This window comes from Liolophura sinensis, chromosome 6 (assembly GCF_032854445.1).
Source record: "Liolophura sinensis isolate JHLJ2023 chromosome 6, CUHK_Ljap_v2, whole genome shotgun sequence".
Lineage (NCBI taxonomy): Eukaryota > Metazoa > Mollusca > Polyplacophora > Chitonida > Chitonidae > Liolophura > Liolophura sinensis.
In genome coordinates this window covers 55,579,225-55,594,853 of record NC_088300.1, presented here as the reverse complement: position 1 = coordinate 55,594,853, position 15,629 = coordinate 55,579,225, and the positions used below count along the sequence as shown (strand labels likewise).

The 15,629-nt window shown below is 37.4% G+C and overlaps 1 protein-coding gene across 2 annotated transcripts; it reads right to left on the bottom strand.

Annotated features, from left to right (window-relative positions):
• Window positions 1-859: 859 nt before the first annotated feature.
• LOC135468054 (nucleobindin-2-like) lies at window positions 860-14,175 on the bottom strand. Of its 2 annotated transcripts, none has more exons than XM_064746077.1 (11): window positions 13,931-14,175; window positions 12,261-12,394; window positions 11,202-11,309; window positions 10,193-10,352; window positions 8,210-8,304; window positions 7,752-7,937; window positions 6,888-6,978; window positions 5,834-5,892; window positions 4,736-4,918; window positions 4,237-4,359; window positions 860-3,486 (listed from the first exon to the last, which is right to left on the bottom strand). In XM_064746077.1, exons 2-11 carry the CDS (start codon window positions 12,372-12,374, stop codon window positions 3,013-3,015), a joined length of 1,593 nt encoding a protein of 530 aa, XP_064602147.1. In that variant the 5' UTR covers window positions 12,375-12,394; window positions 13,931-14,175; the 3' UTR covers window positions 860-3,012. The 2 variants fall into 2 exon arrangements, with proteins under 2 accessions (XP_064602147.1, XP_064602148.1); XM_064746078.1 differs by having other exon boundaries at window positions 10,229-10,352; window positions 13,931-14,174.
• Between the last annotated feature and the right edge of the window lie 1,454 nt (window positions 14,176-15,629).

Sequence of the window (15,629 nt, the reverse complement as noted above, 5' to 3'; positions counted from 1 at the left end):
TACCTACGTTCTTCGCAGCGAGTTAAACAATCCGCCCCACGCATTCACAGCCAGCCCATGTAGGCCTATGATTACACTAGGCCTTTTGGGTTAGGAGTGCTAAATAGCCATCAGAAGCAAGGGGAATAACCCAGGCTCAAACCATCCACAGAAGGGTCGTAGGGGTTATCTGTCTTGATGCTATCATTTTACTATTCTGCCCAGTTTTCCATCATACATTTTATGTGCATAAATGTGGCATGTTATAGTACAGTTTGTTCTTGAGAAATACAAAATAATAGCCCATCAGCCTGAGGTAAGGACTTATTTATCTATTTGATAGTTGTTTAACGCCATTCTCATGACTTTTTCACTTACGAGACTACTGCGAGTTTTATCGGCGCAGGACAGAGTTCAATGCGCGATTGGCTTTTCACGCATTTTTCCACAATCCTGAGATGTCGGTTATCTTCTAAAAAACACTGCATGTGAACGAAATTTCAGAAGTCAAATGGTATGTCTTTGCAAGAAATGCCTGAGATCCCGAGGTAAACCACCGACTTCGGCAACTTACTGACCAACTTTCACCCAATGTAATCACTAAATCCACAAATTCTCCTTCCGAGATGAAATCCGCACCTCGTGTGTCTCGAGACGTGTGCCTTAGACAACACTCACTGGGCACTAAAGTAGCTAAAAAGAAGACTATAGCTACATAGTGTGAGTAGTAGCTTGGTGCCATATCTTTCTAGCAGCTCTTGATGAACGTTCCGGGAACAATACCAATCATCCTCAGATCATTGTCAGAAGGACATACATCGATGTATATTCAACTACAGGAGCGGACACACTAGAAAATTCAAACTTGACAAACAGCGTATTAAAGTCATGCAGTTTATTGAGGCAGAGTTCAGCATGTATAACACTGACATCTCTCAGTAGTCCATGCAGTTTATGTATAGGTCCCTATTTCTGTACATATTTTTGACAACAGTTCCTGAAAGAAACAAACTGTATACCCTCTGCGTGATCCGGTACAAAATTCACCTTTTTAACACACGAGTACACATCTTGAATATGGCAGTATATTGTTGTACATGCAATAACATGATTTCCGTCTGGGTTAATTTCATGTCGTTCAGATTGTCCAGACACAAGCAAAAGAGTTTGTGTTTAAAAATACCAGAGACAGAAGATGTGCAGACTTGTCATCAATTGACTTCAAATTGTAAAACGGTACAAACACATTTTAATTAGAGGCATGTAAAATTAGAACTGCTGATCCATCACATTCGTCATGTTATGAGCTACAATTTTCAGTCGGTATAAACATAGTGTTCGCCCATCAATCTTTGTGACCTCAGAGTTCAAATCAGCAGTTTAATTCATTAGTTTCCTACAAATAATGCTGAGTATCAAAACATGCCATTTTGCTTGACTGGAGTTTTCTTACACATTGTTTGGACAATTGTATGAGATCCAGCTCCTCTCAAGTCGTATTTCGTCATCATAATTTATCGCGCTACGGTCTGCTGTCTGATCAATTTACACTCAACTGAACATTTCTACATACCGGTATCAAATGAACTCACACCAGACAGTGAAAACTAAATAAAATAAAACTTATATACCATTAAATGTAAAACTATTCAAATTATTATTAAGTAACAAGGTTAACGAACCTACAAAGAAGTTTTCAAGTGAACCGGTAGCACTACAAAAGAAGCTGGCATGTAAACTCTCAGCAAATTAAAAAATGTTATAAATGCTAAGAAATGTCCTGGGCTTGGTTCCTCAAACGTGTATTAAAATTCAAGTCTTGTTTTCATTTTAGTCTAGACAACGTTGTATTTGCTATGCATGAGATTTCAGAGTGGTATTTAGATTTAAGCTTGACTTTAATACATTTTTGACCAACTGGCCCCCATGATAATTATACCAATGCTACACAAATGACTGACTAGACAAACTGCTGATGTGAAAATAACACGTTACCAATGACGTTATGTTTTCAATTGTCCAGTTTCAATAAAGCAAAAGCAGCCAGAGCAGAATTTAGAACAGTTTTCACAGAACTGCTACGCAAAGCATCAAGCAGGAAGCACAAAACATTGTGTTTTATCTTGAACACCGAAAAATATATACAGTAAGTTACAAATGGAGATTAATAGCAATGAGACCCCGGTTTACAACCATATGTTAAAGGGTCTAATGCCAGTCCAGCCACCTTTTTCAGTAGTTTTACACTCGTTCACTGACCAACACATACACACAGTCAGTCACAGCCATACTGTATACACATTCACCACCAATGTACAAGTAAACAGGAAATTTTACAGCCGAACAACAGACAAAACATCTTGATATATCTGTGGAATGAATGTACACAACAGAATAATATTCACAGCATGTTCATCAGCATTTCTGGTAAACAGACACATGTAATCCACAAGAACAAATCCAAAACACAACCTGTGCATTGTCAAGGTATGAAAGTTTATAAAATGATTTACAACTATAAATATCCCATCACCTAACATAAAAAAATTTTTTAAGACAAGTAAAAAGTCCTACCCATTATATACTCAACAAAAGGACAACAATAAAAAAAGGTAGACAGAAAGTTTTCATGTCTTCTTTCAAACTACTCTGTACTAAATTCCATTTTCTTATTATTTTTTGACAGAAATATTTAAGGAAGTTAGACAAGCAGATATTCCTGTAATAATTACCAAACAAATACTAACTACAACATTACTGTCCATTACCTATTCCAAGTGAGAGAAAACAGTGAATCACATAAATTGTAATCATCAATTGAAAACAATCACAAATGGGTTCACAAAGCAAAGAAGGCATAAAACAGTTCTTTTGATTTTACCGTAAAAGATGCAAGAGACTTTTCAACACCCACACAGTAATATATACTGATAACAAGAAACGTTATTCATTCATTTTCAGGCTAACTTTAAACATAGAAATATCATTTCAACATTTATCCACTTTAAAGCACCATTCTGACGTATAGGAGATCTAAGCTTGGTTGACAACAGGAACCTGACCTTGTGGAACCTGACCTTGAGGAACTTGACCTTGAGGAACCTGAGCTTGCTGATTTTGATTGACCTGTTGGGCTTGTAGTGGTACTTGTTGGTTTACTTGTGGAGGTTGGTTTACTGGTGGCTGTTGGTTAACTTGCTGTTGTTGGTTTAGATGTTGCTGTTGGTTTAGCTGCTGTTGTTGGTTTAGCTGTTGTTGTTGGTTTAGCTGTTGCTGTTGGTTTAGCTGTTGCTGTTGGTTTAGCTGTTGTTGCTGCTGTTGTTGGTTTAGCTGCTGTTGTTGATTTAGCTGTTGTTGGTTTAGCTGCTGTTGTTGTTGGTCTAGATGTTGCTGCTGTTGAAATTGCTGCTGTTGTTGCTGCTGTTGCTGGAATTGTTGCTGTTGTTGATGGTCCACTGGTGCATTTGGTTGCTGCATGTGGACAACCTGGGGCTGTTCATGTGGTACCTGTTCCGAAAAGAATGAATGGATGACTGATTGATCATGGCTTAAAGCTGCTTCAGAAACATTGCAGTCGTATCATGATCTGTTAAAAAAAATACATTCAGTTGCATTAAGCCAAGTGCACACCAGAAACATTTGTTAACGAAAAAAGCATTTTAGATACCGGCACTCAAATGTTGCGAAGAATCCGTTTCTTGCACAAGGGCAACATTTGTTGTCAGCTTTTTAAGACTTTGCTGGTGAAACGTGGTCAGTCAGGAATTCATGTTGTGGTTGCCCATACATGAGTCAAATGTTGCCTTTTTGTTGCCTGTATCACGAAATCCTGCTTTTAAGAACAAACTGTTTCTGTGTGTCCTGGGCTTCAGGGAAGCAATGATGCCAACTGGGGCTATGCCTTATCACAGACACACAAGTGTAGGTACTGTCATGGTAACACCATAGTCACCCACCACCTCTTCTTCAAGTTTAGTCCAATCTAGTAGCAAATCTGGACAAGATAACACCACACCAAAAGCAGACCAGTTTCCTCCTGCACAACAATCTCTTCCCTTTACAAGCAAGCAACATCCATGATTATATGTCTACAGGTGCACCCAGAGGTCAGGGGGCTTTGTGCAAGTTCGTTCACAACTACTTTCTTTTCTGGCACTTTTAAATTTTGATAAACGAGACGCTGTTTGGACAATGTTTACCGTAAACTTGACTGGTGTAACCAGAACGGTGTGACTAGAGCTTATATGTATGTCTTACATTGATCTCTCCAGGCTGAGCATGACCATCCAGAACGTTTCCTAACTTTTCTCGTTCTTCGTTCATCAACCTCTCGTACTCCTCTAACTCCTCATCTGTGAACTGTGGCTCCTCATCCAGAGTCTGGAACAGTCAGTACATGAACAAGGTGTGACTTGTAACGTGCACAAGCAAGAACAGGAGTTATTGATGACAAGAGGCAAATAAATAATTAGAGAAAAACGGCTTTTATCAGAATATAACTTTATTTTTAAGAACACCCAATGATAAGATTTATTAATTTCTTTCATTGGTGATTTTTCAACGCCATACCTGAGAATTTTCACTTTTGTGACAGCAGTCTGGTTTATGGGTGGAGGGAATCTGTGTGCCAGGCATTAACTCTCAGGTACCTGACCAGACCTCACTGGACAAGGCCAATGGCCTGACAGATTCCCTGTTTAATTCGGGACCTTACCTAGATAGAATATAGATATTTAACATGGGTGAGTCAACTTACATCCCATCCTTCATCCTTGTCAAAGTTCTGTCCATTGACATAATCCATGTACTCCTGAAAGCTGATAATCTTGTCCTTGTTGACATCCACCTCATTGACCAGGTGTTCTCTCATTCTGTTCATCTCCTCATAACGCTCCATCATGTCATCCTCTGAAGCATTCTCATCATACACTTTGTCCAGCTACAAAGGACAACAACTAACTTCAGATTCACTTAGCCTCAGATAGCAACCAAGCTCTCTCTGGTTTGGCAAAGCCTTGTCCTGCCTTGCAATATGTGGGCTCTAGTACAGATACAACAACTAGTGCTGAAACACAATACTAAATTCATGGAATTTTGACAGGTTTCTTGTGTTTTGCTTGTTACTATACGCAATTTGTTTACACTGTAAAGGACATGTCATGTGTCAATACATCAATTTCAAATCTTTGTCCAATTTGTCCAGTAGAAATGTCCAGTTGGCTTTCCCTGCATTACCTCCCTTGTAACATCACAGCAGTTATGACATAATGCAAGGTATTTTTGAGGCACGAAACTACAAGAAGTGGGAACTCGCATATCAAAATTTATGTAAGTTATGTTTCAAGGGTGACAATTTTCTTGGAGGGTGAATGTGGAAAACCATGGCATCATCAAATGAGAGTCACATAACTGTCGCAAGATCTTGTATGAAGTTTATATTTTTCAGCCCAGACAAAATTCAAAAGCCTACAAGTTAGATGGAGTTCACCAAGGCTCTCTGTTGTACATGTACTTCATTTGGGGGATATTAAATTCCCTCCGAATGGTTTACAAATTATAAAACGTTTATTCAGTGTGGGAGATTCAGTATGGCCCTACATTAAAAAGAGAGACCAGAAGACAGACTTTAATACAGTATGCATTCAAATGGAAGTGACTTCATGACCTTTCAAAAAGTGAACTGGACTATTAAGTCGATAGCTCACCAACTTGTCCAAAGATGATTTAAAAAAAAAAAAAATTCATGTATCAGTTACTTTCAGTATTAACTAATTTGAGAAAGTTTCATTTTACCCACTGGGAAATAACTAAAACTATGGAAAAAGTGTTCTAGCAACATGTACTATGCTCTTACCTCCTTCTGAAACAGAGCCCGGACTTCATCTTCATACCACATACCGTCATTATCCAAGTCTGAAAAATGGAGCATTCTACTGTATTCAGTTTAACAATAAAATTACTAGTTACTACTTCCTGTTGTACATATGTAGCATAATGACAATCTCACATCATAGGATGTAACTTAATAACTCACCAAATATTTTAGTTAATGTCAGCAAGGCTGTACATGAAGTGCAGTCATAGGGAACAGAATATCCTCAATAAGGGATAAATACTGTTTTGACTTCTTATTTATTTTATTTATTTATTTGATTGGTGTTTTACGCCATACTCAAGAATATTTCACTTATAAGACGATAGCAAGCATTATGGTGGGAGGAAACCGTGAAGAGCCCGGGGGAAACCCACGACCATCCACAGGTTGCTGCCAAACCTTCCCACGTACAGCTAGAGAGGAAGCCAGCATGAGCTGGACCGCAGTCACTCACAGTGGTGAGAGGCTCCTGGGTCATTCGGCTGCGCTAGCACACTAACCGACTGAGCCATAGAGGCCCCATGTTTTGACTTCTAAATGGCCACCATGTTGAACAACCCAGATCATTAACAGCTGTTGAAAACAAAGATACAACCAAGACTTGCTCACCATGGAGCTTGAACACATAGATACCACCAAGACTGCACTCACCATGGAGCTTGAACACAATTAAAGGTACAACCAAGACTGCACTCACCACGGAGCTTGAACACAAAGATACAACCACGACTGCACTCACCATGGAGCTTGAACACAAAGATATAACCATGACTGCACTCACCATGGAGATTGAACACAAAGATACAACCACGACTGCACTCACCATGGAGCTTGAACACAAAAATACCATTAAGACTGCACCAACTATGGACCTTGAACACAAAGATACAACCATGACTGCACTCACCATGGACCTTGAACACAAAGATACAACCATGACTGCACTCACCATGGACTTTGAACACAAAGATACAACCAAGACTACACTCACCATGGAGCTTGAACACAATGATACAACCAAGACTGCACTCACCATGGAGCTTGAAGAATGTTTTAGGGTCAAAATCTCTTTTGTCTAAATGGTCATCTTCCTCCCATACTTCCTCAAACTGAGCTTTACTACCCTGGACAAAACAAACACATAGTATTAACCATATAATTTACAATATGTAGTAAAAAAAAATCCTGATTGCTGAAAAATCTTCAACAAGGGATAAGTTCTTCCTAAAGAAAATTCCATGTACCCATCTCCATAAAATATACCTTTGTTCAACTTCATTATGTTCAGCTGATGTTTCGCTCCAGAGGCATTTTCCAAAAACCATCTTCAATACTTTTCTTCCATAAATAACGTTACCTTATTGTTCTTCACTGGTGTGCATATGTAACTAGACTATTTTAATGCAGTGTCATGGAGGAAGTTGTAGACAATCTGTCTTCCATAAAAACTGTGTTTCAGTCATTATGCTCATTTGATCCTTCCATATTTTACATCACTCCTCTTAAATCACAAAGATGAAGAAGCTCTAACATTTTTCGCTTGTCAAATCAAATTTCCAGTATTTACCAAGAATAGCTCAAATCACTTCCTTTCGATAAAGGTAATATTTGTCATATTATAGCGTTGAAGTGATTCCAATGTTTGAAAAAGTTCTAAATACATTTAATAATTTGGTCTATTGTTAAATAATAGCAAAGATTCAACTGGATTTGCGCTGAATGATTTTTGGCGAAGGTATAGCCTCTTGAAGTAAATTTATAAATTATTTACTAAGGTAAACTTACAGCCTGTTGAAGTAAGTTCGAACAATATTTAGTACACACACTGAACAGATAGTGAAATCAAACGTGTTTGGTGTTATACTGGTACAGAATGAAATAAGCAGGCTGTTCATACAGGGTGGTGCACTTTAGGATGTTCCTTGTGTTTCTTCTGCTGCTCCTCCCATTCCTGCTTAGCTTTCTTCTTCTCTTCCTCGGTCATATGCTCCAGCTGTTCATTTCGCTCATGCTGCTTCTGCATTTCATACTCTTTGAATCGCTGTCGCCTCTTCTGGTCTATTTCATCCAAGTCAGATGTTGTCTGCAATAAAAGATTTTTTGTAATCAAGCAAACAAATTCTACTAAGTACAGAAAACTTTAGTTTAAAAAGTACATCAATTCTAAATGTCCAACTTCATCACATGTCTCATCTAATGATTTCTAAATAAATCTCCATTGCGCTAAGGTAAAGTTAAGCTGCAAAAAGCGAGAAATATCTGCACCTCCGTCCTTAGATACACAGTGGCTAGATGTACATAGCATCATGAGTATTAAAGTCAAGAGGATGGAGATTAAAGCGTAGTAAAAAATACCTTTGTTATAAGTTTCTTTAAATCATCAACCTCAAAACTATGGGGATTGCGAACATCAATGTGGGCTGGAGCCTGTCCATTCAGGTTGTCGATACCTAAATCAAACATACATCTAGACAACGTTAGATCAAATTACAAAAGTTATAGTAGGATAAAACAGTATTCGAACCACATGAGTCTCTTCAAATATATGTTTTATCACAACTTAAAGAACTAATATTATGACGCATGTTGCATTGTTTTCTTTCTTATCTGATATATATTCCAAATTCACACACAGCATAAATCTAAACAATGTTAATAAGTCAGTTTAAACACATTACAGAATACAAGATTATTTTAACTACATTTGTTGCTTATGTGTTTTATCACAACTTTAAGAAATTATTATTATAGAACATGTTGCATTGTTTGATTTTTTAGTTGATATATATACCAAATTTACACTTTTAGCAACATACCTACCACCAAACTACTGAAATTTACATCATCACTTTTTTAATTACTTTCAAAACCAGAGAGTAGAAAAGTGAAAGCAGGTATGAAACAAAGTAATAACTAGTTATATTATGTTAATAAATAATGTGGCTTTACAATGTAGAAGACAATGATGCCAAAACAGGTGCCCATTATATGCACCTTGAAGCAAGCACAGATGTGTCACCGGTATGGCAGCTGAGAGTAAAAAGTGGCGTCTGTGTTACAGTACTGAGAGAACCAATCAAAAGCAAGGGACAGCTTGCTAATAGCAATATGAGCAAGCTCGGGAGTACAAGGCAGGATATCATAATAAGAAAGGGATTGTGCTGTTATACCGGTAAAGCTCAAGCATGACAATGTGCTGCACAATGATATGATGATCCCTCCTGTTACAAATCCACCCAATACATGCCACGTCACTAATTCATGAACACTGTACCCTTTAAACGACCACAGCTACCAGATACATGCAATATACACTTTCACAGCAAAACTACATGCATATGTTTGGTGAGAACACAGTAATAAAGACAATGTGGAGGGATAAAAATGGCAAGATAATCATGTCTAATCAATCAGTAGTACATGTACACTTGAATAACAGATGATCTACAAAGTGTATAATTCATCCACAAGCATGTTTGTACATTATAGAGTGGGAAAATGTTTCCTGGTCATGATCTTGGGTTCTTTTGAGAGTGGGGAACAGGAGATATCTTCAAAAAGAAATATGAGACGAAATATGCTAGCAGAGACAGAAAATGAATAAATTTTATAACTTTATAAGTGAAATGCTTCTGTAGATATAGATCGAGGAAACGATTAAATTATGTTAAAAAGTTGACAATAATAATACCCATAATACTTGGGTATAAAAATTGAAGCTGTTCATGCGAATCATGCCTAGCCATGACATAATCTCCGAATATGAGGCATATGATCACATTCTCACACCTTAGCAAATGAAATTCAGCTGTGCTATTAATGTGCCTTTGACATCCACATGTGAGGTTCCATGAGTTTAGTCATGTGAAATTCAGAGTGCTGTTAACTGATTTTATGTTCCAAACATATTTTTAAAAAGTTCATCTGAGACTAAAGAGTGTGAATTTACATGTACTAATACATGTACAAATCAGCCCACACCTGCTCAAATCAAAAAAATGGATACCTAAGAAATGTCACTGTGCACATTTTAAAGGTCAGATCTTGAGCTAGAAGTTTACTGGAAATGCTTCCTGGTTTGATGCCTGACTGTGAATGTGAGAGACGGAATACTAAGGGAAAGGTTAAGATAATATGCACAAGGAAGGGGTGGAGTTCTATAGTGTCATAAACACAGCCATCATTCACAATGCTGAATGTGTTAATGAGGTCATGGTGAAGTGAAGGATGGTTAAATAAATGTCCACTCAGGTAATGCCTAACTTCACACAGGTATCTGTGTCAGGCAGGTAAAGGCAACACAGCAACAGCAAAGCAACACCATGCAGTCATGCCTACCTCCTCCACGAATAATCGCAAGAAATACTTCCGTACCATTCTGTTTTATTTGGTCGCGGACCAATTCACGCAGACGATGTAATTCTCTCCTTTTAAGCTCATCCAACTTTTCTCTGACTTGATGGGATACAAACTCCAACTGATGAGCAATGTTGCCACTCTTGAGAACAAAACACAGATATAAAATTAATAACCAACATTCTTTCTCTTATATCAAAACAGTCTATACTAAGTGTGTCTTTGTAGAAGACTTTTTGGTAAAACTTCTCAAACCAATGACCTAACATGACCCCCCAAGTTACCATTCACTTTATTTATTTATTAATACTTGGCGTTTAATGCCGTGCTCAAGAATATTTCACCTGCACGACAGCGGCAGCCAGCATTAAGGTGGGAGCACACCAGGCATGGCCAAGGGGAACCCCACGGCCATCCGCAAGTTACTGACATACCCTCCAACAAACATTCGGAGAAGAAGCATGCATGAACTGGAGAATGTTGTTCAAAATTTGGTTATCACTTGAGAAGAAAAGTTATCTATAGTAGGGAATGCAAATAAAAGCAAAGCAATAATGCAGCTTACATGTACAAAAGCAAATGTAACAGTTACAAATGTTAGATCAAAAAATTATTACCAAGCAATGCAATTTATCATTTAAACCCAAAATGGTTTGCTTAAAAAAGGGTGAAAAAATACTCACTAAATTCAGATTTTCAATTTTATTTTATTCGAGTCTTGATGGGCGTCAAGCATCAGCATTTTAAAACCATATCTGAATACGTTAAATAATCTAAAAATTTGCCCATGACTAAGTTGCACATTTTGCTAAATTCTGTGAGTTTGAGTGACCTTAGAAAGGATGTTTGAGGTTTGTCTGGATGATACATTGAAAAATGACTTTCTGGCATCCTGTACATTTGTCTATAAAAACGTACTGTTTTGCATGATATTTATGTCTTATGTCATACATGTGTAAAATTGTCGGTGTATTTACAATGTAATACTTACCTTTACATCAGTGGCATTGGACTGCTCCAGCTTTTTTCTAAACTCTTCATCCTGTTCTAATACTTGAACAACTTCTCGTAGATACTTGTCATACTCCAGGCCCGTATCCTGAAAAACACAGGTTTGTCATGTCAACACTATTATAATTCTTTACAACTGCTGTAAACTGCCATCAACGCAAAACAACACACATGTACTAACATATCTATATGGAATGAGATCTACATCAAGTAAATTTTAATATAGATTTATTCACACAACTGTTAATATTGACAATTAGTACGCTGGTAAATCACCAAACTTTGACAAGTTAGTGATGGCTAACTTTCCCTCATGCACCGCGCTGACGAATGATCTTTAACATTACAATGTGAAAACCACCTCAACAAGCACAATTCACTAATTTTTCTGGGTTTATAGGGTGTATACTAGCATGTATGTGGTCTTACTTGGGATAGGGAATTGTTTGCATAGTTTGCGTATGTAGATAAGTTTTGCTATGCATGTTTAATGCCAAAGTGTATACATGTACACGTGTCATAACATGTTTTCCATACATGTTTTATGTCGTGCTGTACATATAGAATATGTGACCGTCTACACCGTCAGCATGTACAATGAACAAAAAGACAGACATGTTACCTGAACCTAAAAATTAATTCAATGTCACTGGTCTTAAACATCTAAGGCTAAATTTTTTTGGCCATTTTATTTACACACTACTGTAATTCTTTAACCTTTTCGCATATTTGCAAGATGTTTATTCAGGCATATTTTCAGAGAAATATTTTACACACACTTATATTTATGAATCCCTGAAACTGGCCAGCCTAACCAATGTAGTTTGTCTCCAAAATTAATTTAAAAAGGTACATGAATTGCATCGAAAGCGGCTCTTTCATATGCAAAAAGGCTTAAGGACTTAGGGTAAGTATTAGGTTATACATAGTTGCTATATGTTCAAACTCACACAAATCATTCATAAAATTTTGCATGTGTGGTTCCAACTACCTGGAATAAACACAAACAGGTGTCCAATGCTGGTGCAAAATGACTTACATAATTCTTATCAGCTTCTGACCCCCCTTCTACTGGCTTGGGTGGGGTGACAGGTGGGCAGACAATAGACTTAGTGCAGGTGTAAACTAACACCACACTCAACAACAACCGCATCCTTCAATCTTTACCCTGATCTAAAAAAGACAAGACATAGCAATCAATAACCATAACAAAATTCAGAAACATGAAAAATAATATCTGTATGTAAATAATGATTACTTATTGTTTTACAGTTAAGTGAGTAAGTAACCTTCATGAGTTCATATATACATATATATATATATATATATATATATATGGATAATGTTTGAACAAAACATTTCAATCTGTATCAAAGAGATTAACTAAGTGTTGTGTCTGTTATATTTCATAAACGTACAGTAAACTGTAAACTGGTTCTACCGATGTAGCATCATAAAAATGCATGCAACTTCCATAGCAATCAGTATTTATGGAATATATGAACACTGTTGTAGCTATATACATTTAACACTTTGCATGATTTCTGAAACTGTACATTTATCACCAAACATTCCAAAACAAATTTTACAATCTGTTTTCACATAAAACATAATTGTGCACTTTGTCTAGAAAGAAAGTAACTGCTCTATCAAATGTGTTCAGACAGAGACTACAAGACAAACAAACATAGGTTAAAAGAAAAAAAAGAGGATCCAAAACTGGAATGTGATCTCAAAAACACAGGCTTAGGGTTTCTGTTTATCTTCAAGAGCAGCCACAACAAGCCAACAACGGCAAAACCGATTTTCACTTTTTTTCTTGTTGTCATGAATATATCAGCTCTGAATTTGGATACTATCTCAAAGTTTTGACAATTTACAAATGACACTGATGGCAGTGTTTCCTATTATGCCATGGCATTAACTACAAACTATGTTGACAGATATCATCCTGAAATCTCAGTTGGTCTCATGAATAACACAAATAAAAGTAAATAACACAAAGAAATGCCAACAATGGCATGCCAGTGCCAAGAAAATGAAATTTTTTACACAGGCAAATACAACTGTTTGAGTCCTATGCAATCAATATTCCCACAAAACCTACTATTCATTTGTGTTTCATATTTACTTGTTACTTGTTCATGTCATGCATCTAATTGCTTACTATTGGGCCCTAATAGTCGTCTGTTTTTACGCAACATCATATCTGAATGCCTGGTCAACATATACTATGTAAAGATTTACGAAGAATAAACCCCAGGTGTTATTTATTTTTGAAAACAGATTTCGTTTCGCCTTTCTCTTCTACAGGTACATACAGGCTCATATGCAGGCATTTGCTTTCCGGTATATTCACTTTCTGCAAGAGTGTACATTAACTTTCATCTTAGTAGTTTTGATCTTGAAATTAGTAGGACCCAGAACCGTAATTTTGATATCCATATGTTACATAGCCACTACCAAAGATCCATTCTCCTAACCATCATACGACTGTTAAATAATAAGAAAAACGTACAAAAATATTATTGAGAATTGCTACGACACACCATTCCTTGTATAACATAAAGAAATTGAGTAACACACAAGCATTATTTCTCATTAATGTATATCAATCAAAACGACAAGAATCATGACATTTTCACTGAGCAGATGTTCAGTCATCGGTAACAGGCATACCTATACATGCAGGACATGACATCGCCTTACCTTGCACTTACGACAACGAAAGCCAAGTACGAAATAAATCCTAATCACCGGTCTACCGATGGAAACCGTATCTGTGTCCTGACCGACAAAGAGGTTTTCTGTAGATTAAAATGACGATCTGGAAAGAGAACAAAAGAATCTCTTGTTTTCCTCATCAAAATCGTGACGCGGCTTGTCTATTTCACCCAAATTGACAATAAAACGCATGTGTATACGTGGTCCAACCAGCTAAGCAAATCAACGCGGTTACTTCCGGAACCGCATTGACTGGCGAACTCCTCAGCATGGCACGAGAGTCTCTGCAACACGCATATCCGGTTCCGGCAAATAATCCCTGTCGTAAGATGGATTTCTAAATACTGGTCAATAAGACCAACATGGTAGCGCTACGTTGTTAACATTGAAACTTTTTCTGCTTTGGGCGACAAAAATTGAGTTATTTTGCGTTGTCTGTGTGTATTTATTTAGCGCTGTCGCCTGAAGATAACCCCTTCTTGGCTGATGACGTCGAAACTGTGCTAAAAACTGTGACGTCATAAGCGCCAAAAGTCACATAAGGGGATATATATATCCTGTACGCAGAAGTTTCAGATTTCACTTGTTTACGGGCAGCGTTGACCGAATTTGAACCGTGAATGACATGTATGATGTACAGTTTTAATAAATGTAAACAGAACATTCTGAAAATAAACATAGGCACAGATAACATAAAGCTAGCCAGACGTTCCTACCGTAACGCCCAGCTTCGGTCACTTTCACGCGGACGATTTCATTTAAAAAACCTGGCTGGAACCCAACCTTATTTTAGCTATCCACCGATTCACTAAAACTCCCGAAATGTAATATGTTAAATCCAGCATTGGTAAACACTATCTTTCAACGGTAATCCAGCCGTTTAAACTTTCGAATCCGACAACTCAAATCAACGTCTGCCATGTTTGGACTTTTTTTTTTTCAACCTCGGGCATGCAATTTTATGCTACCCAGCATTCTGTTTACAGGGCATGCAATGCACTGGGATTTTTATCGCAGTAAATATTGCGACCTGAGATATTGTTAGGTCTGGGGTATGCTCTTTGAGTCATGTACGTGAAGACCACAGCTGCTCCAACCATGCTTGAAGCAAGTAGTGTTCGGTTTAACGTGCTATACCGATGTAATATATTGGCATTCCGCATGGTGCATATGTTGTTTTAGCCAGCTTATTTGTATGCGTATACATTACTGATTAACACATTAATTGTTGCATGGTTAACATGCACTGTGCTCAAGAATTTTTCACGATGATCATTTTTCTGGGTGGAGGGAACCTGGTGCATATATTGTACACGTTAAGGAGTTACCTGGTCGTAATTTTCCTTTACATGACGAAAAGGATAAATCCTGATAACATAATTTGCAGTTTTAAACTCGACCTGTCATAACAGTCCATGTATGTAATTAAGACATGTATACCCGGTACTCGTGCAGAATGATGTTTCCTCCCGAATTAGTGTGCGACGAAGCAGTTCACTTGAAGATCAGTTTCTTTTCAGAACAATTATTGAACAAATTGTTTCGCTTATCGAAATATTCAAGGTATCACAATGCGAGAGTCCATCAGCTGTGATAACTAGTGCTTCTGTCAATGCAATGTGCCCGCCCAGTTTAGAGGGCTCTCCTCCACACGGGATTTGCACATGTGGAGAGTGTACAACGA

Coding starts and splice junctions, on each gene's coding strand:
- LOC135468054 (XM_064746077.1), bottom strand. CDS start 12,374: ATGCGGTTGTTGTTGAGTGTGGTGTTAGTTTACACCTGCACTAAGTCT. Junction 4,919..5,833: donor GGGCTCTGTTTCAGAAGGAG/GTAAGAGCATAG, acceptor TGTCCTTTGTAG/CTGGACAAAGTGTATGATGA. Junction 4,360..4,735: donor ACAAGGATGAAGGATGGGAT/GTAAGTTGACTC, acceptor TGACTGTTCCAG/ACTCTGGATGAGGAGCCACA.